This window comes from Haematobia irritans, chromosome 4 (assembly GCF_050003625.1).
Source record: "Haematobia irritans isolate KBUSLIRL chromosome 4, ASM5000362v1, whole genome shotgun sequence".
NCBI lineage: Eukaryota > Metazoa > Arthropoda > Insecta > Diptera > Muscidae > Haematobia > Haematobia irritans.
The window spans coordinates 104,414,971-104,439,597 of record NC_134400.1 but is presented as its reverse complement, the minus strand read 5'-3'; the positions used below and the strand labels follow the sequence as shown (position 1 = coordinate 104,439,597).

The 24,627-nt window shown below is 32.1% G+C and overlaps 2 protein-coding genes across 6 annotated transcripts in view; one reads left to right on the top strand and one right to left on the bottom strand.

Annotated features, from left to right (window-relative positions):
* Usp10 (ubiquitin specific protease 10) overlaps nt 1-24,627 on the bottom strand; it is a 209,240-nt gene that overhangs the window by 141,812 nt on the left and 42,801 nt on the right. The gene's annotated exons all lie outside the window — the stretch shown is intronic.
* On the top strand, nt 7,923-21,211 carry LOC142236763 (monocarboxylate transporter 14). 4 transcript variants are annotated; one of them, XM_075308040.1, is made up of 3 exons: nt 7,923-8,074; nt 14,600-18,236; nt 18,293-21,211. In XM_075308040.1, the coding sequence occupies exons 2-3, from the start codon at nt 15,923-15,925 to the stop codon at nt 18,328-18,330; spliced, it is 2,352 nt and encodes a 783-aa protein (XP_075164155.1). In that variant the 5' UTR covers nt 7,923-8,074; nt 14,600-15,922; the 3' UTR covers nt 18,331-21,211. The 4 variants fall into 4 exon arrangements, with proteins under 4 accessions (XP_075164155.1, XP_075164151.1, XP_075164154.1 ...); XM_075308039.1 differs by adding an exon at nt 14,070-14,115 and having other exon boundaries at nt 7,997-8,074; nt 14,600-21,211; XM_075308036.1 differs by having other exon boundaries at nt 14,600-21,211.

Here is a 24,627-nt window from a genome sequence, read left to right as displayed (position 1 = left end):
TTTTTTTCACAATAACAAAAGTTGCTTCACAAAAGACGCTCTATTTCACAAACTAATTGACTTACAGACGTCAAATTTTGACACGAATCATTTGAAGGTTGGTACTATATAAAAATAATATGCATTTAATGCTAGCAGCGCCATCTATGTGTCAGACCGTGGACTTATCAGCCAACCTGTTATACAGACAAGTTCGCTTCAAATGACGCATTGGATGACAACATTGAAGCATTTATTATTGAGATAGCGGCCGAAATGTTGGAAAGACCATGCCAAAATTGGACTAAGCGATATAATCTTTAAACATTATATTATAAAACCCGAAATATCAATGTTTTTATTTTTTTTTTAATTTTTTTGTTTTTTAATTTTCATTTCTAACTTTTAGAAATTACCCTTTATTGGAAGCCTTTATCTTTAACCCTTTGACTACCGATGTCCACTACAGAAGACATTCAAAAACGACCTTATAATCGAACTCCCGTTTCGATCTATTTCTCAATGCTAATTTCAAGTAGGGACTGTTATCTAAGTGTGCTATAAACATTCTCCATATTAGTGGGTTCTAAAATGCAGTTTTATGAACTTGTTTTACAATCAACGAAAAATGCGTAATTTTGAGATCGGGTTTCTTTTGCATAAAAAAAAATATTTTCTCATACAATGAAATTTTTAGCAGGAGCTCATATAGCTTTTTATGTTAACTATTTGAGGAAGCCCTCAAAATTACAATTTTCATTTCACTTTCACTTAGTTGTTACATATTCTTTTCAATTGTTATTTATTACTTTTTTGGATTAAAGCAAAAGCATTTTTTACTTTTAAACTCTATATACCTTTGAACCAGAGAATAACGAATCAGACCCGGTATGATAGTCGACGTCTATATAATACCATTTATGTGGTTTCAACTTACCTGTAAAGAAATAAATAAAATATAATAATTAGCATATTTTAAATAAATGAAAGTATTATTATCTCGGTGAAGTAATTTTAAAATTGGCAAATCGATATTTCGACTTTTTTAAACTTTAAAGAAGGCAATTTTCAAGTTTGAGAAAAGTCCAGTGTTAGAATTTGTTTAATGTATTTTTTGTTTTAATTTAGAAAAGACTTTCAACTATTTCGATGTCGGTAGACTTGCAAATATTTTTCGTTAAAGACTACAAAATGTCTTTGTATCCCAACCCGCAAAACAAAGACAATCCTATGGAGACAATTTTAGAAATAACCAAAAAAATATTAGAGTATACGAGGGCAGTTCGGAAACTTCTCAAAAAGCGCGGTATAAACAGAAAAAAGTTAAGTGTTTTGGAAACTTCCATCTCTGTTATGAACACATGTTAAATTTTGTTTTGATCTGGCAACTTCGCAATTTTTTTTTTACAATGGAAAAATTAGAAATGCGTGCTGTCATTAAATATTTACATAAAAAAAGATATCAGGACAAGAAATTCATAATGATATGGTGAATGTGTTGGGTGAAAGTGCTCCTTCATATGCAACAGTAAAAAATTGGGTTGCTGAATTTAAACGTGGTCGTACAAGCATTGAAGATGAACCACGTAGTGGACGTCCAAAAACAGCAACAACAACAGAAATTGTAGCCAAAGTGCATGATATGGTATTAAATGATCGACGAATAAAAGTGCGTGAAATTGCTAATATCATGGGCAGCTCGAATGATCGAGTCCATTTAAATTTGCATGACGAACTACAGATGAAAAAGCTTTCTGCAAGATGGGTGCCGCATTTGTTAACAGTCGATCAAAAACGCGTAACAATGAACTTTTCTCAAGCTTGTTTGGATCGTTTTAAGCGAAATAAAATGGATTTTAAGCTTCGTTTCATAACTGTTGATGAGACTTGGATCCACCACTATACTCCAGAGACAAAAGAACAATCCAAACAATGGACTGAAGCTGGAGGAAGTGCCCCAAAGAAGGCAAAAACAATTCAATCGGCTGGTAAGGTTATGGCAGAGGTTTTTTCGGACTTCAAAGGTATTTTATTGATTGACTATCTGCAAAAGGGTAAAACAATAAATTCAGAGTACTATTGCAACCTTTTGGATCAATTAAATGTACAAATTCGAGAAAAACGTCCTGGCTTACAACACAAAAAAATAATTTTTCTTCAAGAGAACGCACCAGCGTACAAGAATGTTTTAACAATGGCTAAAATCAACGAATTCAAGTACGAGTTGCTTGACCAACCACCTTATTCTTCTGATTTAGCTCCCAGTGACTTTTACTTGTTGCCAAATCTAAAAAAATCCCTTGCTGGCAAGCGTTTTACCTCAAATGAAGATACAATTACAGTTGTAAACCACTATTTTGAAGACCTTGAGGAAAACTATTTTAATCAAGGGATAGAATTGCTAAAAAAGCTTTGGACTAAGTGTTTTGAAGTTTCAAGAGATTATATTGAAAAATAAAAATATTTTTCATAAACTAACTATTCTCTTTCATTGATAGGCTAAGAAGTTTCCGAACCGCCCTCGTATATGCGGTGAAAAGAGTAAGAGTACACGAGAATGGACCAAAGTACCGGCCAATTATATTCATACATACTGAAAAAAAAATATAATTAAAATATTAATTGATTGAATATTAATTCATACACACAGAAAAAAATATAATTAAAATATTAATTGAATTTAAAAAAAATATTCAATCGTCAAGAAACAAAAGTGTTGACACCGTAACACTGTCTATTTGTTTCCCTAACTTACACTCATTCTCATGAAGCTCCGTAAGTGCTACGTTACCTATCGAAATTTTAAACCGTACTATAAAGATATCTGTCATCTTGTCTATATATTCCATATGTCAGTTAGGAACTTAACTGCTAAAAAAAATTTTTCAGTTAAAATTAACCGGAGAGAAGATATTTCCATTTTACTTTCTGTTAACTGGGAGTTAAAGTCTAACGGAGCTACATAAAAATGGCCGTTGATGTCATACAGCTGCGCTCAAAATAATATTAGTAGCAAATAAATTAAAGCACCATCGTGATGTACAGTTTTTGTCGTAAAATTGGTACTGTACTCAGTGTTTTTAGGTTGCCGAACATATAGACGGGATCCTCTTCAATCATAAAGCACCATTTTTGACTCATCCATCCAATGTTCGTCCATTTCTGTACTGGGGAATGTTCCTTCATTTCTGTACTGACCAATGGAAATCCTCTTGGGCATACTTTATTCTTTTCGATACATGTTTTTTTTTTTTAAAGGAGAGTGACTTTTCTTGGACTATGGACAGCTAAATTATTTTCGTCTTTTAATTGTTTGTAAGCTAGCTTATAACCCTTTTATTTGTTTTGGAGCTTGCAAAGGGATTCTTCTTATGTCGATTTTTTTACAACAACAATAGCATCAGAAGTTAAACCAACGGTATTTTTTTATTATGCACACTATGGATCAATTAATTTCGTGCACTGAAAAAAAGCATGCCCGGTTCCAAAGATTTTGTCTTTACTTTAACAATTTTGATATTGATTCCGAGCCAAAGAAGCGGAGAATAGAAGTGAGGATACTCTTAAGACACAATTATCTTTTACATTTTGGGTTTTGTGTACTTGACTCTAAGAAACAAATTTTAATTTTTCGCTTTTTCAGCTTTTTTTCTTCATATGTTATCAAAGTTCTTTAAAAACAACGACAATTTTATTTTCCAAATTCAGACACGACTTCCAGTAGCAATTATGCTGTGTTTCAAGTAAAAAACGTCTTTAAAATAAAGTGTTGAAAAACATGTCCTATTTTTGAACGAGTTTTTGCTTTGTAGTCAAGATGCAAAAAGACAACAAATTTGAAGACAATTTCATTGATTTTAAAGAATTTTTCTGAATTATTAAAGTCAAGTCGACCTTAGCCCAAAAAATTTTTCTTTCATGTTATGATATCCATTTTTAAGTCATATCACTTAATTATAAGGACAACACGATTTCATTTAAAAGTTTATCGACTTTTTGACAAGAAATAAAAACTTTATATTAGAGAAATGCGTCTTCTACGCTAAGCAAAATTTGCATTCGTATATTAAGGACATGAAATCTTTGGCCTCACGACAATATGTTTTTTCAGAATAGTTTTTCCTTTAAATCAAACATTTCCATGCAAAGGAAAAGGGGTCTTTGAATTTTCTCAAAACATAAAAATTTCATTAACTAAGAATGAAATAGGCTTTAGTGCCATATAGGGTACACGTTTTTTTAGTGTAGGTTAGGTTAGGTGGCAGCCCGATGTATCAGGCTCACTTAGACTATTCAGTTCATTGTGATACCACATTGGTGAACTACTCTCTTATCACTGAGTGCTGCCCGATTCCATGTTAAGCTCAATGACAAGGGACCTCCTTTTTATAGCCGAGTCCGAACGGCGTTCCACATTGCAGTGAAACCACTTAGAGAAGCTTTGAAACCCTCAGAAATGTCACCAGCATTACTGAGGTGGGATAATCCACCGCTGAAAAACTTTTTGGTGTTCGGTCGAAGCAGGAATCGAACCCACGACCTTGTGTATGCAAGGCGGGCATGCTAACCATTGCACCACGGTGGCTCCCTTTTTTTAGTGTAACAGTTCGTATCAGTCACCCTCTACTAGGTGTAACACTACTTTAAATAAATTGTTATACTTTCGTCCAGGACTGAACCCAACACATATTGTACTCCCATAGGTTAGGTTAAAGCATGACAATCAAACATTTCTTATAGAGCACGTCCGTACTTCACGCTCTACGATACACGAGTCTACCAATTTCATTTTAATTCTATCAAAATAATAGAATAATCGCATAAAGCCTTTGGCATTGCAAAAAAATATCAACCTAAAAAGCAAACCACTATGGTGGTTCTTTGTTACAAACAAATTGACCCTTGTAACAAAAAATTCCTACAGGTTTCCCAAAAAAAAAAAAAAAAAAAAAACAACAACAACAGAAAAACAAACCATTTGAATTTTTTCGGGTACAACAACCATTCAATAGCCACATGCACAAAATATGTGCAGCTAACGGGGAGAAGAGAAACTTGACGAACTTGATTGGCATACAAATAAATTTCATTAAAAACCAAAACAGAGAAAAAAAAATCATCCATCTACATCTAGCGGTGCATGCGGTGTATGGGGCATATGTGTTGGTGGGTATGAGTGATATAGATTGGATTTTGAGTTTAAATCATAAAGTATACGCGCCGGGGTTATTATCAGAAACAACAACAATTAAAAAAATTACAAATATAATAAAATTAAAACGCATGGTATAAACAAAAAACAATAGTCAAACAACCAATGAATAATGCATAAGCGTGAGTGTGCGAGAACGACAGAGAGAGAGAGAGAGACAGAGGGGATGATATTGTAGAGACAACGACAGAATATAGAATACTTGAGTAGGGTTGCCAAGCGAAAATATAACCACATAAAAGAATAATAATGATGTCGTCTTTGTAGGCGGAAAAGAAAATCTTGGTAGCCTTGTCCCCTGAAAATGAGCGAACAAATGTCGAGGCGTAGAAAATTATGAGAAAAAATCGCTTTTTATGTCAATTTCTCCAAAGCACACAGAAAAATTGTCATGAGCACAAAGATTTCTTATCCTTGACGTTTTGCTTAGAATCGAAGACGCATTTCGCTGATACGAAGTTTTGTTTTTTCTTTACATAAAAGAAAATTATATTGAATTGAGGTCAATTTGTCCTTAAATGTCAAAGTGTGAAGAAGGGATGAGAAGAGCACAAAGATTTATTTTATTTATTTTATTTTTATTTATTTTTATTTTCTCTTGGCGAATCCAAGCCGCAAAGCCATATACGGATTCCAAAACTACACAAAAAAATTTCTTGTCCTTAAAAAACGAATGACCGTTTTGCTTAGAATACAAAATTCAAAAATGACAGTATATTACTGGTATTTTAACAACACCTGATTAATATCTCAAAAGATTTAAATTAGTTCAGTTTTCGCACGATGTAGGCGCCGATCGAATATTGAAGGAGATCGGAAACCATCGCTATTGAGCTGGTAGTAATATAATAAATTCACAACTAAGATGAATAAATGCACTGAAAAAACACATGCCCGGTTCCAAAGATTTTGTCTTTACACTAATGATTTTAGCTTTGATTCCGAGCCAAAGAAGCGGAGAATTGAAGTTAGTATACTTTTAAGACAGAATTCTCTTTTAAATTTAAGTTTTACGTACTTGATCCTAGGCAGCAAATTTTAATTTAATCGTTTTTTCTTCATGTGTAATTAAAGTCCTTTAAAAACGTGTTAGTGGCAATATAAATTTTCAAATTCCGACTCCACTTCAAGTAGAAATTATGTTATGTCTCAAGTAAAAATCGTCTTTAAAATAAAGTGTCGAAAAACGTCTCCTTTTTTAAACGCTTTTTGCTTTGTTGTCAAGATGCAAAAAGACAACAAATTTAAAGACAATTTCTTTAATTTTGAAGAATTTTTCACAGCTATTAAAGACTAGTTGACCTTAACCAAACAAAATTTTCTTCCATTTTTAATTTGAATCACTTAATTATAAGAAAAAACGACTGTAAAGAAAAGTTCATCGTCTTTCGGGCAAGAAAAAAACTTTCTATCAGGGAAACGCGTCTTCTATGAAATCTTTGGCCTCACGACATTATATTTTTCAGTGTGGATATTACATTCAAGCAAGAGTAAATGCTCCAGTTCATGGGAATTATTATTATATGTTATTATTTAATTTGAATCATGTTATTATTTAATTTGAATCACTTAATTATAAGAAAAAAACGACTGTAAAGAAAAGTTCATCGTCTTTCGGGCAAGAAACGTACGTTAGTTAAAGAAACTAAAAAAGTGAAATAAAAATAAAGAATAAAAACTAAAGGTTTGGTAAATTCGTATTTTCATCAAAATAATTTAGAATTTCCCAAAATTTTTCAATTTCATAAGTCGCCAAAGACATCTGTGCAATTTCTAATACAATTTATTTCCTTCAAATTAGGAAATTTTCTTTAAGTGAAAAATAATTATGTGATATATAAATGTTGTTGTTTGTGTAATGCCTTTTCTTAAATATGTCGAAAAAATATATACATATTTTTGTCATATCGGCGTATCAATTTCTAATAAAAAAATTTTAAATTAACCTACATTTTCTTTCCTAATGTGTTCACTTTTTTCTAAATGTGACCGCATAGATTCCAAAATTTGAGACTTTTTAAGCTATGTATTACGCTAATAATACAATTATTTAATTTTTTAGATATTTTCAAATATAATTGCGTTATTTTCAGTTTAGTTCTTTTTATATTCTCCCTCCAATATACTATGTATGTTGGCAACACTGGTATATGGCATTGAGAGCGAATAATTATACTCACAAAGAGCGTAGATATCATTGAGAAAATTAAATGAAATACAAAGAAACCTGAATATTCTCATTTTTCAGTTTTTGTTTTGATTACAAAGCTAACAAAAACAAACTCACAAAGGGGGTTGGTTAGCAATATAACAGTTAGAATAAAAAAATGCATTGCGAACACATGGTAGAATTATAAACAATGGCAAAATGGTGGAGCATTGGCGGCAATTGGACAACATCGTTAATTCTTTTCATTTCCATGAAACAGCCTATGTCGACTTTTGGTGAATTTGAGATTTTTTATTATTTTTTTTTTTCGCTATATTAAATTATTTTAGAATCATTCAATATTCGACAAACGCATATGATATGTTTGGGAGATGTTGATTTGGTTTAGCTCTACTGAAAAATATAGATTTTCCCGTCGTTGTTGGTATGTTTCTTTAGAACACCAGAGAATTGTGGTCGCTGTCGTTGTCGTCAACAACGCCGTCGTCAACGTCGTCAGCCAGCCATTCACATTCAAAACGTACAACTCGGTATAACAGTTTGACGTTCATCGAATCACTCAACGTTTGAGGGTAAAACTTTACAAATATCGTAACGAATTATTCAGTTTACAGTTTTTATTGAAGCAGTCATAACATGACGGCGCGAAAGAGTACTTAAAAAAGCACAAGACAGCAGTAATAATTACAATTGAAATTTCTAAAACATCAATTGTAAGAAATAAATTATTTTTTTTTAATTTAAAATTATAAAAGAAAAAATGCTAGGCGATAAAATTCGAAAACAAATAAATTTCTGTTGTTTCAAAATATATTATATATAAATTTGATACATATTCAATATATTATTTTCCAAAAAAAAAGTGGAACTGTTTAGAAAATACCTCAAAAAAAAACAAGATACAACGACCTGCTCACTTTTTATGTTGAAACAAATATTAGCATCTAAATCAAAAACCAAGTAAAAAATATCGATTACGTGTTTTGTGACAAAAGCGATACTACGTAAAAATAATATAGGTGGGTTTTTCATTACAGTTAATGATGCTGAATTCAATTTTGGTGTACAAAAAAAAACACACACACACACACAAATACCCCAATAGTGAGGAGAATACAAATAATTTTTGAATTATGGAAATTGCAAGAAATATTCCGACGTAGAAAAACGCAATTAAAAATAAATACGCGATAATTTTCGAGAAAAAATATTCTTCCGGCCAAAACACACCGTCGTACACATGGATTACATACATCCAGCTTTTTCCACTTTCAATGGGAGAGTATGAATGGGAGTACTAGTAAACATATAACACAGACGACTACCCCATTTTTATAATGGGTTTGTGTTTCTTTTTTTTCTTCTCTAATTCTGTTGTAATTCGTTTGTGTGCTTTTTCGGGAGTAGAGCTATTTCTCAGACCGTATTCATTGATTGATACAAACCTACGAATAAGCCAACACACGTGGACGAATACTAATACGCATGGATTAATTTCAACGAATTTTCAATTTATGCTATCCTTTTCATAGTACAATAAAAATCTCTCGTAGTCCAATTCTTAGAAGTGAACTATTATATTGAAAAACAAAACTCTCCATTGATTATTATAAGAGCCATGCATATATCGTTCCAGGAACCCCACAAACTCTGCTACATGGATACAACAGCTGTTCTTTCCTGGTTGTTACATCTCTTTTTTTCCCTCTCTCACGCTTTCCTTCTTTCTCTCTGGAGTGATGGCAACACAATATGATTGCCGCATAAAAAAACAGCTGATTTCATAAATGTTCGGCATGTTAATGAAAAATATTACAATGAAGTTTACATACATACATGACAGAAAAAAAAACAGAAAATTTACTTAATAAGAACCTTTAGGTGTCCTTCACAGAAAAAAAAAATACTTTTTCAGATTCAATAACGAAATTACTTCAATGAATGAAATGATACTTTATCCTTGACTTTTGCAATTTTTTTTTGTATGTTAGTTAAATGAACTAAAAATATGGAAAACTTACTAAATTTGTATTTTCCACAAAATAATTCAGAATTTCTTAAAATTTTTAAAAATCTTGAGCTAAGTGTGGCTATAAAAACATGTTTGCAATTTTGAATTCCAATTTTTATCCTTCAAACTACGAAAATTTCTGTAGCAAGCGAAAAATATTAATTTTCTCTTGAATTTGTAGAAAAATATTTAATTATTTTTGTGATATTGGGGCTTGTAGTACATTTTAGTTGAAAATTTCTAAAATTAGTCTACATTGTCCTTACCAAGGGATATTTAGTAAGGTAATTTCATGCTATCCGCTGATTACAATTTTTTCATTTGAGCAGAACTTTGATTGTCAATATTTGCTTAAATTTTATTACTGGCATCTCATCTCCCCGTACCAAACGCCATGCAGTATTTCTTCAAGCTATGATTACATATCCTTAAATTAATTTTTTCTCTTTTTGAGGTAACTTAACAATGAGCACACATTGTAGCATTCACCCCTTAGGCTAGCTACGACAATGTTTTGCTAACAATTGTGACAAATAATAATAAAAATTTTAAATAGAATTATAAAATTTTTGAAATATTCAATTTGTTTTAAAATGATGACAGAAAAGTTTCGAAATAAATGGTTCTCATAATTGATGGTAAGAATAAGTTCAATTCTTCTTGCGAACCGTAACATATTCTTAAAATAAAGACAAATAAAGACATTTTTAGCGACCTCTCTGGCTTTAAATCTGGGATCAATAAAATTAAAATTAGGATACAGATCTCATTTACCGAATTTCCATTCTCTTTTCAAGGTATATTAATAAAGCTATTCACGTACAAACAAATGCCAGTTTAAAAATCCAAGTTATAACGGATACTTCAAAGTAAAAATTTTTTTTTTTAATTCCAAAATAGCTTTAAACTAATGATGCTAAATTCTCAAAATATGTACTAGTCTATATTTAAAACGTTTTTATATTAAATCTAAAGATTCAATATTTCAGTTAATTTAAGGACGATTTCTTTAAATCCAAAATGTGTTTCAAAAATATTTTTTCAGTGTAGAGTGAAAAAGATTATTATGTACCTTGCACACAAATGCCCATATGCAAAACAATTAATTAACAGTTTATCGAATGAATTTATATGGCAAAAGTAGGCTTGACGTTTTCTTTAACTTTTTCGTATATGGGGGAAAATGTCAAAAAAAGATTTACTTGTATCCAAGGATTTTTACTACATTCACTTAAGGATTTAAGGTATTAATTACGTGTCAAAGACGCGGCTTTTTAAAAAACTATATAAGAAAGCAACATAACTTTAAATCTATCGGCTAAACTCGAACTTAATATCCACCTTTAATAAGAAAGCAACATAGCAGGGCGGGCATAGAACGCCAAAATTTCTTTAATATAGATAGTTTAATTAAGATAAATTTTAAAACAAGGTTAGGTTAGGTTAGGTTAAAGTGGCAGCCCGATTAAGTTTCAGGCTCACTTAGACTATTCAGTCCATTGTGATACCACATTAACTAAAAGTACCTATTACATATGGGCACTTCTAGTTTTAACCGCTGAACCTTCTCGATTATTTTCTTCTGTTGGAAATTTTAAAACAAACATTGTACAACTTTCTTTAATTAAAATTTATTGTAAAGAAATTTTTGTACCCAAAAAAATCGGTTGGATAGTTTTTTATATTAAGTCAATATATATTTTTCATATTAACAAAAACAAAATCTTGGAAGCAAACTCCAGAGAGCATATATGTAGCTCATGCATTAAAATAGTTAAAATATATTTTAAAAGATGTATATACTTTAAATAAATTTGAATTATAAAAGTCGAATATCTTTGAGACAAAGGTCAGTTGGCCATAATGCAAACAAGCATAAGTATTAGAAAAAACTTAAATTAACCAATATTTTTGTATGGCTACTTTCGCAATGTGTTGGCATACTGTAACAGTCATAAGACTTGTTTCAATCTCATACACTTTGTGTTGCTACAGTTCTCAGTAATGTAGTTTTGCTTCTCGAGTCACTTGTCCTAAACAATAGATGTTACTGAATGTCTGCTTGTCTATATACAACAATGAGGAAAAACATTTTTATTTTATACAAAATAAAATAACTATAATAGAAATGGAAGCTTTCGTATTACCTATAGTAATGACAGACACAAAAGAAACAATAATCGCCATCCAAATAATTACAAACATTGTTAGTAAATGCAGCGAATGCAAATTTACTTGGTTCCTCTCCTCACAACCCAAACAGAATTGCAGACAAACGAGCATGAACATGTAAATCAAATTCATTTGAAAAAAAAAAAATAAATACTTTGCATACAAGTGAAAATTAAAAATAAACTTTTTTTTTTTCAAAACGTCAATAATTTTGATATTTAGAAAGAAAAAAAAATAACAAGAAACAGAGACAACACCCCAAGACAAAATAAACAAAATAATTAAGGCAATACGAAAAGGAAATAAAACAATTAAGAATGAAATAGGGGGAGAGAGAGTCTCTTTCCATTTTGTCTAAAACTAACAATCAAAAGTGAACCCAACACTTTGCAATGAATAGGGGGGATGTGGGGTTGATAAAGCATAAATGTGGTAGCAGTAAAATTGGAGAAGAGAATAGACTTCTGTTATAATAATGGAGTGGCAATGTAAGCCAGAGCGATTCTAACAGAGGTCACTTAGCACAAACACTGTTGGCTCTCCGATTACAAATAACGATGAGATTAATAAAGTACATTGAATGAGATTTGTATAAACCAATTCGAATAACCGGTGTCATATATGATTCACTGATATACAAAGGCAAACGCGTTACACCGTTTGTTTCAATTATAATTCATACCATAACAATTAACTTTAGCTGTGTTTCGTTTACAAGTTAAACACTTAAAAGAATGAAATAAACGAACAAATTTATCTTAAATAAAATAAATTGTTATTTAATTTCTAGGAAATACTAATAACACAATAAAATAAAGCTACAACTACAGTTAAACCCCTCAAAATAAGGACTTAAGGTTGAGTTACATACTATGCGTTAATGCGTCCGTTGATTGAATAGATGAAATTTCTCTTTGAAAGCAACAGTATTGTTAGAGTACTTCAAACTGGAAAATATCAACCCTTCCATCAACGCACGGATTAACGCATGAAATGTAACTCAGCCTTTATAATGAAAACATATTGAAAATTTGGGAAAAAATAAAATATACGGAAACTATAAAAAAAACAACGGTGTATGGCTTTATATTTATAGAAAATTTTAATAACTAGTTTCAGAAATTAATCTAAAATCTTTGAAGCAATGTCTTTGAATCCTTTAATAAATTATAAAAAATAAAATAAATTGTGGGCCCCCTGTGGGACAAGATTTTGCAAGCTAGAGTTGAGTAGTTCCGGGAATTACTTCTATGGATCTATTCCGAAGCTAGAACTAAATGAACTAAATCCGCTATCTTTACTCTTTCAGCTCCAGAGTTACTTATCTCCATTTTGTTTTATACTCTTTCCATTTCAATTGCTCTCTATGACATTTAGATTAAAGTTGCCAGATCCTTAACCCTCTAATGCCCCAATTTTTTTTCAGCTGATTAAATTTTCAACGTTAACGACACAAAAGCAAGAAAAAATTATACTGTAAAATTCAGCATATTGCAGCCTCTTAAATAGTTTCAAATAAGCTCTCTTTTTATTTTGCCCATTTTTGTTGTCCATTTTGTTTTACTAAAAGCTTCCTTATTAAATGAAGACCGTCTAAAGGCGGGCTTGGGCATTAGAGGGTTAATACAGATGTCAAAGCTAATGCAAAATAAATATCAATACGGATTATAAGAATATTTTCCGCAACAGGACAAATCATAAACAAAAGGGGCACTCTTGAGGTCTTCTTGAGACAACAAAGTATTTTTTTACATGGTAACTTTTGATTTTCTTTCGCTTGTATTTATGGAAAAATTTTAAGCACGATATTTCAAAGACAAATGTTGATTCCTGAAGTTTGAAAAATTGCCTGAATAGGTATACCATTAACTAATTTTAGCTACAAAATCTTCATTATACAAATAAATTTTCAAAAAATTAGATGAAATTCGTTGCAATTTTTAATTTTGCCTAATACATTAAAACTCAAATAAAAACATCTGGAGTTTTTCATTTATGGCCTCGAGATGGAATAAAACCAAAGATAAAAATGAAACTCGACGAAATTGCTATTGATTTGCAAAAGTATTTCGGGCTCAATTCAATTAAATAAAATTAATTTATATTAAAGTATTTTATTTTCTAAAATACGTCAACTTAATCTAAATCGTGTCCGTTTTGACCTTTTTATCGCGCTAAGGATATTTTAACTCAAATTTTTTCTTCGAAATACAAAAATGATTATTTATGTTTAATACATTTTTCATTGAACTTGACCAGAATTAACTCATTTGCACCAAGTTGTTATTGGTAATAATTAAAGTTAATTTTTTTTTGTAAAATAAACGTATACTGAAAGATATGTTCTTGTCGAAGCTAAAAGACATTTTTTAAGAAGAAAATAAAAAAGTAAGACAAAGTTTGCTACAATGGTCAGAATTTCGGATTTATTTGCATTTCATTTGTCTAGCATTTCGTTGGGGAGGAAAGTATTTTTTCTATGGGTCTAAATTTTCTTTCATAGTTGGTTCCCTTTTTTGATGTAGGTAATCGTTTGCAAAGATATATTTTTCTTAGTATCATTGCCCAAAGGTAGGTATATATATATTACGTTTTATCCAACCAACTCGTGTGCTGTTCACTTAGAATGTTTGTGTGTGTATTCAGTGTCATTTTATGTTTCTTGAGGGAATTTATTGTTAGTAAATAACATTTTTATTAAATGAATTGCATTTGGAATTTATTCCTATATTCTATATATCATCTCCGGAAAGCTTCCTTTGTAAAGACACATACATATTTCCTTAACAACATAATCACAAACATATGTGTTTTATAATTTGATATGACTAATTTAATTGTTCACCTAACACAGAAAGTATCGATAATAACATGCTAGAGAGATTAACATATTAGTCCTTAATATCAGGCCAATAATTACTTGAAATTTCAGAAAATATTTCCAATTAAAAGTTTTGCAATATCCATAATTCAATTAACACCAAAGTTCACAATTAATATTTTATAACAATGATGAAGGTGAAACTGACGTACTTCCTTTCTTTCTTTTTTGTAGATTTATAAATTTTCAACTGAACTGGCAAGATATTGCAGTATTTAGTAAGAGATAAACCTGTTCTCCCCAAAGAGAAAAGAGAGACGACTACAACAATTCCCCATAGCAACTCTTGGTGCAAATAAGAGTGATTTATTGAGAGTTGTAATCAGAAATTGATAGCACATATGAGCGACAGAAGAGAGTGAGAGAATCACAGTTGCAGCAGTTGTTAGTGATATGCAATAATAAAATACAACAACAAAAATCCCTAGTCTAAAATGTCAAGATAAAAAAACCATGTGAGCGAATAGCAGAGCAAAGAAAGGAAATGACAAAAACAAATCGAAATTGATAATAACAAATAACAAATTGATTTGAATACAAATAACTGTGAGTGTGTATGTGAGTGTGTTTTCCAATGCGGCAGCAGAATTAGAGGCAATTCAAAGTCTATGAAAAAAAAAACAGAAAGAAGTCCGCGGCAACGACAGTAACAGCAGCAATAGTCGTATCAAAAATACAGCAAAGAAGTTTTAGCACAAAAACCCTTTTAATCATTTTCAAATAAAATGTGGTCGGATAAACATCGTCAGTACTAGCGTGTGATAATTAAAAAAAAAGAAACAACAACGTCTGTTGTAACGTAAAGGCAGACGTGGAAACCCCTCGGTATTTGGCAGAAGGCAATGTAACGACAATAAATGGTGAAGTGGATAAAAGTGAATTATACATGAAATAAATAGTTTTAAAAATACAAACAAAGCACAAAAGAGACAAAGAAGAACAACATACATATATGCAAAGAAAAAATAAATTAAAAAATATAAATATATGTACAGCAATAATAATAAACCATTTAAAATATCGTGCATTAAAGTGAATTGCATACGAATAATCGAAAGGTGTCGTTTATAGAAAAAAACTCTGATAACACCCCTCAAAACTTCCCTGATAAGTGAAACAAATAATAGTGAATGCAAGTAAAATTGCAAAGAAAAAAAATAAAGCTTCTATAAAAAGTATAAAAAAAAACACACAAAAATAATATCCTTAAATAGTCTGTATTAAACAGCACAAAACAAACCAGCCCTCAGCGATTAACATGGGTGGATTACAGTGAAAATTTTCAGTTTTGTGGCCTCAGTGTTCGTTAGTTTTTTTCCAACCCTTCCACAACTACACAAACACACAGCTCGAAGTGTTCCAGTGTAGTAATTCTTACTTTCTGCACAATTTTAAAATTTCCTACGAAGCCATCCAACAAAGCTAAACGCCGTCCAAGCTCTTGTATAGTCATTTCTGAATTACACCACAGCCAATCTTTAAAGGAATTTTTAAATCATGACCGATAGTGCTGCTACTGGGCAGCAGGGGGCTGCGACCCGACTGCGTAAATTCGATCGTACCGATAGTGAGTTGGCCTGTGAGGAGGCTGCCCGCCTTACTACCGATATGCATGAAACGGGAGCTGCTGGCAGTCCTGTGGAGGATGATGATGAATACAGCGAATGCAATGTATTACCCCCACCGCCGGACGGTGGTTATGGCTGGGTAATCTGTTTTGCCTCCTTCATGTGCAATATGGTTGTGGATGGTATTGCCTACACTTTTGGTATATTCCTGGGAGAATTTGTGGACTACTTTGGCGAGAGTAAAGGTAAAGTTGCCTGGGTAGGCAGTCTGCTAAGTGGCGTTTATTTAGCCGCTGGTCCCATAGTCTCCGCCCTGGCCAATAAATTCGGTTGTCGTACGGTTTGCATAGCGGGTAGTATTATTGGCTGTGCCGCCTTTGCCCTGAGTACCCTTAGCACATCTGTGGGTATGCTGATGATGCTGTATGGTGTAATTGGTGGTTTTGGATTTGGTATGATCTACTTGCCAGCCGTCGTAGCAGTCGGGTATTATTTTGAAACAAAGCGTTCATTGGCCACTGGTATTGCTGTATGCGGTTCAGGTTTTGGAACATTTGCCTTTGCTCCTTTGGCCACTTATCTGTTGGCCAACTACGGCTGGAAGAACTCTTTACTCATATTTTCCGCCATGATTTTGGGATGTGGTGTGTTCGGAGCTTTGATGAAACCTTTGAAATATCCCAAGAAAAAGAAGGTTAAACCTTTGATGCAGCGGATGTACGAGGAGAAACAATTGCAACTGGAGAGAGGATCAATAGCCGGTTCATTTATGGTTCAATTGCCTGATGGTACCATGGAGCGTAAATTGAAAATGCCCTTGAATGCAGATCCTGGTGTACATTCTTCACTCAATCTGGAATTATTAGCCCAACAAGCCTCCAGTGGCGGTCTGCAGCCAGTCTCCACACTACCCACCATCACCGAGGCCAAGGTAACTGATATGAAGAATGCCCAAAAACAACAGCAAAGTCCAACTAGCACCAATGACAACAGCAATGGTCATTTAGATGTTAAATCCAAACGTCCCCATCGCCTATCAGAATCGAGTACTAGTCCCTACAATTCATCCGATTACATGACACGCAATGCCTCACAACCTGCATTCATGATGGAACACCAAAGTCTTCCAAAAAATGGTTCTGTGCCGTCCTTTCAAAGGTCTCGCAAGACCTCAGCCTCAGAGAAATTTCAACCTTCACTGGCCGCAATACGTGCCTCATCTCGTGCCGACCTAGAAGGAGGCATGGTGGGCTCTAAAATGTCACTATCACGTGGAGAGGGCAGTACTGGCAAAATGGTACGTCCCATGTCCCGTAAGGATATTTTCTATTCGGGCTCCGTGACCAATCTGCCACAATATCAATCACAAAAATCTCTAACAAATTATCGCCAATCGGTAGTATCGCTAACGAAATATGAGAAGAGCATGCAAAGTGTCAACAGATTGGCGGAGACCGAACGCAATCGTGAAAACTATGACCTCTGCCCATGTCTAGGCATACCCGATTCGGTGAAATCCGTTATTAACAATATGTTGGATGTAAGTCTGCTCAAGGATCCTGTTTTCATGATGATTGGTCTATCGAATATCTTCGGTATGGCTGGCTTATATGTGCCCTTTGTGTATTTGGTGGATGCCACTACTTCTAAGGGTATTGATCCTGACTCGGCGAGTTTTTTGATTGCAATCATAGGCATTACCAATACGGTCGGCCGTATTATCTGTGGCTATGTGGCTGATTTTCCCCAGGTGAATTCGTTATTCCTCAACAATATGTGCCTAGTGGTGTGTACAATATCTGTGATTCTGACTCCTCTCTGTGCCTCATATGGATCCTATGTTACCATGTCCATATTCTTTGGCCTAGCTGTTTCTGGCTACATATCCCTAACGTCAATTATCCTGGTCGATTTGTTGGGTTTGGATAAATTAACCAATGCCTTTGGTTTGTTGATTCTGTTCAGAGGTTTTGCTGCCATCATTGGTTCACCATTGGCCGGAGCAGTATACGATGCTACACAAACCTACGATTTACCCTTCTTTATGGCCGGTGGTCTGTTTGCTGTGTCAACGGTAACCAGCTTTTTGGCACCCTGTCTGAAGAGATGTTCCAAATCTCAAGATTCGCCCGCCCATGCAGAAACCCTGACACCCATCGATGAACATGAAGAGGACGAAGAGGATCAACCCATAACAATAGTACCGAAAATCGTCAAAACTTTACCCAGTCCACAGCAAGCAGGTGATAAGAGTCCTAAATTTCCAAATGCTGAATCGAAATTATAAGATTTTATTTAGGTGATGGAAAAAAGTCGATTGTAGCCGTTAAAAAATAAATCAACCAAAGCATCACTAACCACAAGGAGGAGGAGAACATAACTACAGAGGGATTCCAGAATGTATCTGTGAATGTAACAATAAAAGCAAATTTCCAAAGAGAGCTTAATTTTAGCTACACTTAGCCAACTCTTCCCTCAGCCAAACTCCGAAAAAAGGTAAGGAATAGGATGACCACGAAAACAACAAAACCAAGGCGGTATTTTCTAGTTTTATTTTTGTAAAAAACAATCTACAAATTTATAATTATTTTCTTTATATGTAGATATGAGAAAACGGCGACAAACACACATGTACACTCTATACATTTTATATTTTAAGCTAAAATTTTGCTAAAGTAAGCTTACGATTTTTTAAGAACAAAAATGCCTAAAACTTAAACTCTAACAATTAGGGTGATAACCCCAAGAGTTTACAAAACAAATGCATAATAGTGGAGAATATTTCAAACTCTCCTCGATATTAAGCAAAAAATAGCACACAAAAGAAAACACAAGGATAAATTTTAAACGCAGCATAGGAGCGCAAAATAACATAGAAGAAGAAAGATCTCCCTTGCTCTCTTTCGCTATCTAAAAATTTATAAAAACAAGTATTGTTTTACATAAAAAACACAAAAATCCTGAGATCTAAGAAGTTTATGTTCAATTTCATAAAAGTTGCGACAATTTCGAAAAATCATACGTTTTGTAAATAGGAGAGATTAAAAGAGTTCACACTCTACAATGAGAACAAATGGGCATACCGAAAATAAATAAAAAAAACCGAGCGCCGTATGACAAACTCAAAAACAAGAGCATAATATACAAAAATTTGAAACAAATTGTTTTAACCAAATATTATTAACAAATTAGTAGTTAAAAGAAAATCTATTAACTGAGAATTGTTTACAAAAATTCCAGTTAAATTAATCCATAAACAAAATTGCAAAAAAGACAAAAGAAAGTGAATAAAACATAATGTTTCATTTGATGAGAAACAAATACAATTTTTTTGTTAAAAAAAAATAATAATAATAAATGTGATGCAAAATTATGAATGGAAACAACAACAAATGTATGTATTGTATTGTATGTAATAATTATTGTATAAAGAAAAGTATTGTTATGTTTTTTTAAGTTTTAAATTTTAAATAATAAATAAAAAGAAACCACACACATACACACAAAACAAAAATTATATACAAATAATAAAATGTTAACTAAACCAAAAAAACTATTATATTCTTCTGTCAAACGAATATTTTAAACTGACGATTAATTTATTTATCAGAATAGAAAAAAAAAACAAAAACAAAATAAAAATACAGCAAATGCTTAATTGTTATACAGTGATCCCCGCTTAATTAACTCGCTGAAAATCTCCAAACTGTTTGATTACCTTAAAGAGGTAAATAAATGTGTACATTTAGATACCTACAATTGCCCAGCAAAAAAAGCTTCGCCAAAAATGTAATGAAAATGTTCTTTTTGGATCCGGAAGTGGTGCATAATTGACGCAGAAGAGATGAATTTAACATGAGCTTGTCATAGGACGGAAGTCCTCCATTTCAACAGCCGTTGCACTGAATTTGCATCACTTCTTTAGGTGTGATCCGAATTCACTGTTTTGGATGTAAATTACAAAGTTCTGTGATATTTTGTCAAATAAATAATTTTTATAATTTTTAATGGATCCTAACGCTTGTATGAAACGTTTGACCTCAAATATTTTCAATAATTCTCAATTTTTTCAGATTGGATTTAGATTTTTTTCAACAAAATTTGAATGGTTTGTACCATTTTATGAATTCTTACTCTGTTTTTAACCTATTTAAAACAAAAGAAGTTAAAATTGCCCATTAAAAATATGAAAAAAGCATGTTATACAAAATTGAATGAAAAGAACTTCCTGGGCAGTTAAAATAAAGAACATTATTGGGAGTGCATTCTCTGGAAGTGCTTTTAAAGTTGTGCCTTCGGAAAAACTTCCAAATTTTTTTGCTGGGCATGGTTATAGGAGAGCTTGCATAATTACCTCAAATTTGCAATAATCCCATCCATGCTTTAAAAAAACAATTAGAAAGCAAAAATTTTGCATGTAACGCATTTTTGTGCCGATGTTATATATAAATGGGTATTTATACATAGAAAAATTTAAGGACTTTTTAATTTGGGCATATAACTGAAAAGGGCGATTAAAGTAAGTTAATTAACCGTATACTTTTGTATTAAAAACCTAAACGGAGATTCTGGAATTTGAGCACATAAGCGTGAAATTGTTTTTAACCCGTAGGGGTATATAAGCGGGGAATACTGTAGTACACTACTGACCTACTATTCAATTACCATAGAGATAACTCTAAACTAAACAAAAAAAAAATATTGTATTATCAAAATATATTACAACTTTTCGTTTAAACCCTAACTATTGCTAAGAAAAACTACTAAAAAATTATAAAAAAAACAATAAGGAAGGAGAAATTGATTTTATCTACCATCCCAATTCTCAGTTTCACTTCACCAAATCCTAATAAAATCCAAGTTTTAAGCTCCCGGAATATGACGCAAAAATTACATAGTAGTATTGAAATTTCTTTTAAGCCAATTTTTATACCAATGAAGCATGGGACAAAAAAAATTCTTGCAGTTTCCATAGAGACTACAGATTCCTTTTATTATTTATTATTATTATTGCGATTTTTCTTATCCCATACATTATTAACGTTCGTTTTAAATTGAATTCATTTTAAAAATGTCCACACCCAATCCCTTAAAATTAGGAAGGCGACATATTTCTAAAAAGTGTCCATAATTAAGATAACAATGAATGTATAACAGAGTGATTGTTGTTAACATTGATGAAAAAGGCTAAGTGATTAAAACAAATATTACAAAAAAATCCCTGAGAGTTTGTTTTAGTGAAAAAAACATTAGGGAGCATAATGATGGAAAGGTTGCTATATGTACTCGTATAATGAGTCAATATGCAAGATGCAGAAGTAACAGGTAAAGTAAAAAAGGTCCAATAAAGGTTTATAACCAATCAAATAAGAAAAAACCTAGGCATATATGTTCGCTTAACGGCCATTTTCATGTAGCTCCGTTAGGCTTTAACTGCCAGTTAACAGAAAGCAAATTGCAAATATCTTCTCTCCGGTTAACTTTAACTGAAAAATTTTCGTCACTTAAACTCCTAATTGGCCTATGGAATATAAAGGCAAGATGACAGCTTCGTCCATAATACGGTTTAAAAGTTGGTTAGTTAACGGAACACTAACGGAGCTTTATGAAAATGGGGGTAAATGTAATATTATATATATATTATTGGAATCGATTCCTGTTTCGACCTAACACTGAGGTGGGTATAAATTAACAAATTAATTGATAATATTAATTTTTGTGATTGATTTTTGTTTCAATTAAAAAAAAATTGATTCAATCACGAAATTAATTGATCCAATTATTTTTTTAATTGAAATGTCTTCAATCACAGAATTGATAGTAAAAATTAAAAAATTAATTGATAATATTAATTTTTGTGATTGGTTTTGGTTTCAATTAAAAAGTTTGTTGAATCAATTAAATTTTTAATTGAATATTTTTTAAAACTCAATTAGAATTTTAATTGGAAAATTTTTCGTCATATTTTTTTTTTTCTGTGTGGGGTTCGAAAAAGGTGGCATTTTGAGCATCATTTAAAGGATGTAGCCGATCAACAATAAACACGGACCCAGCAAAGATAATGGAAGTTGTTTCAAAACCATTTCATTTCAAACGCATCCGGGCATTATTTCGCACAAGTCTTAGAATCTACGCTATTTGGTCGTTTAAAGTGGACATTTAGATTTTGATTAATTAAATGAAAATTAATAAAAGTTAAATTAAAAACTCACTCTTTCGGGAATTTGAACCTTAGGCAGTTGATTTTTTCAGATCCATGTGAGTTATTTTGAGAAGAATTTGCAATTACGAAAATTTTAAAACTTGTTTGTTGTTTTAATGAAAAATATACAACATGCCGAATATAACGAAATAAAAACGATGTATGCCATTAATAGATATATGTTTAGAAATTTATTTAATGAAAAAAGATTTGGACCTGTGTTCGTCATTATAGCCTAAACCACATAGTGGTCAGGGTATAATAACTTTGATCTGCCAAAAAATGTGCCTACCAGAAATATTGATTTTAGACCCCATATAATATATACCGATCGACTCAGAATCACCTCCTGAGTCGATCTAGCCCTTGGTGTCCGTCCATCCATCCGTCAGTCCGTCTGTCCATGTATTTGTTGTTCGCAGTATTCCGGTCGCAATTATTAACCGATTTTGATGAAATTTGGTAAATGGCGGTTTTTTTTGCACAAGGATAAACGCTGTTGAATTAGGAAAAAATCGAATCAAATGTAGATATAGCTCCCATATATATGTTACGCCCGATTTCGTTAAATGGAGTCAAATTTCCAACAAAGTAATCTAATTTACCACCTTTTTCAAATTTTATTTTCAAATTTGGCCACAAGTCCATTATTTATCAACCGATCTTACTCTAAGGTGGACAAATCTAATTTTCTATAGTACTTACTATATGAGCAAAAAATCATCGAAATCGGTTTTGATTTAGCTATAGCTCCCATATACATGTATCGCCCGTTATTTTCAAATTTGGCCATAAACCCCTTATTTATCAAACGATCTTACTCCAAGTTGTGGTACTCTAATCTTCTATAGTAGTAACTATATGTGCAAGAAATCATGGAAATCGGTTCATATTTAAATATAGCTCCTATATACGTATCGCCCGATTTTCGAAAATCTGGTCATAATAGCCTTATTTATTGATCTTATTCAAATTGAGCACACAGTAACCTTCTGTGGTATTAACCAAACCAGTAAAATATCATCAAAATTGGTTCAGATTTAGATATAGCTCCCATATATATATACATCGCTCAATTTTCACAAATTTGGCCATAATACTTTTATTTATTAACCAATGCTACTCAAGTTTAAAATTTTTATTTAGACTTACATGTAACTCTTACATAATAATATTGCCCGATTTGCACGAATTTGGATTTATTACCCACATTAATTGAGCGATTTCCCCCTTTTTTAATAATGGAATCAATAATAGTTGTATACTAACTCTGTAGGTGCAAAATTAACTATAGCTACAACTATATATAAAGACAACGCACCGTGCCACAAGTCATTGAGAACGATGGCAAAAATTCATGAATTGGGCTTCGAATTTCTTCCCCACCCACCGGTATTCTCCAGATCTGGCCGCCAGCGATTTTTTCTTGTTCTCAGACCTCAAAAGGATGCTCGCAGGGAAAAAAGTTGGCTGCAATGAAGAGGTGATCGCCGAAACTGAAGCCTATTTTGAGGCCAAACCGAAGGAGTACTACCAAAATGGTATCAAAAAATTGGAAGGTCGTTTTAATCGTTGTATCGCTCTTGAAAGGAACTATGTTGAATAATAAAAACGATTTTTGACAAAAAAAAATGTGTTTTTCTTTGTTAGACCGGAGACTTATCAGCCAACCTGTTTTTAGTGAGATACAGGCCGAAATGTCAGCATTTGCATGAAATAAACTTCAAACATTAAATTATATGGACCGTACTATTTTTACTACCAAACCTCAAAAAGTGTCTTATTTAAAACATTAAGTCAGAAAAGAACAATGCTACACTGTTAGAAAAATATATTTTTAATATGTTCCGATATAAACAAAATATGTTTTTTTTTTAATAAATTCATAGTTGCGTGGATGGCTAACACTAGTAAAATGAATGTGATAAAATCTTAGCGTCGGACAAAAACAAACAATTTGGCTATCGAAAAACAAATGGGTATACCACATTTGCTGCACTTACCCTATGGTACCAAGTAGTACACTGTTAGATAAACATGTTTTTCATATGTTCCGATATAAACAAAATGTGTTTCGGACACAATTTTTAAACACAATATATTTAAGTGCAAACATGTAATGCTCCTAAACTAACTCTAAATGTTTGGGACACATATGTTAATATGTTGGAATATATGTTATTTTATCCAAAAGCTCAGTCCATTTCGTTTATATCAAGGACTGTTTCTGACTGTAAATCTTTAATAACCCACATTTCGAATTTTTATTATTATAAAAATTTAATATAGTATAAATATAGATGTGTAAATTACAAAAAAATGGTGTTCGGTCGGAGCAGGGATTGAACCCACGACCCTTCGCATGCAACGCAGACATGCTAACCACTGCCCCACGTGGCCAGCAAATGTATGTTTCGGTTAAATAATGTTAT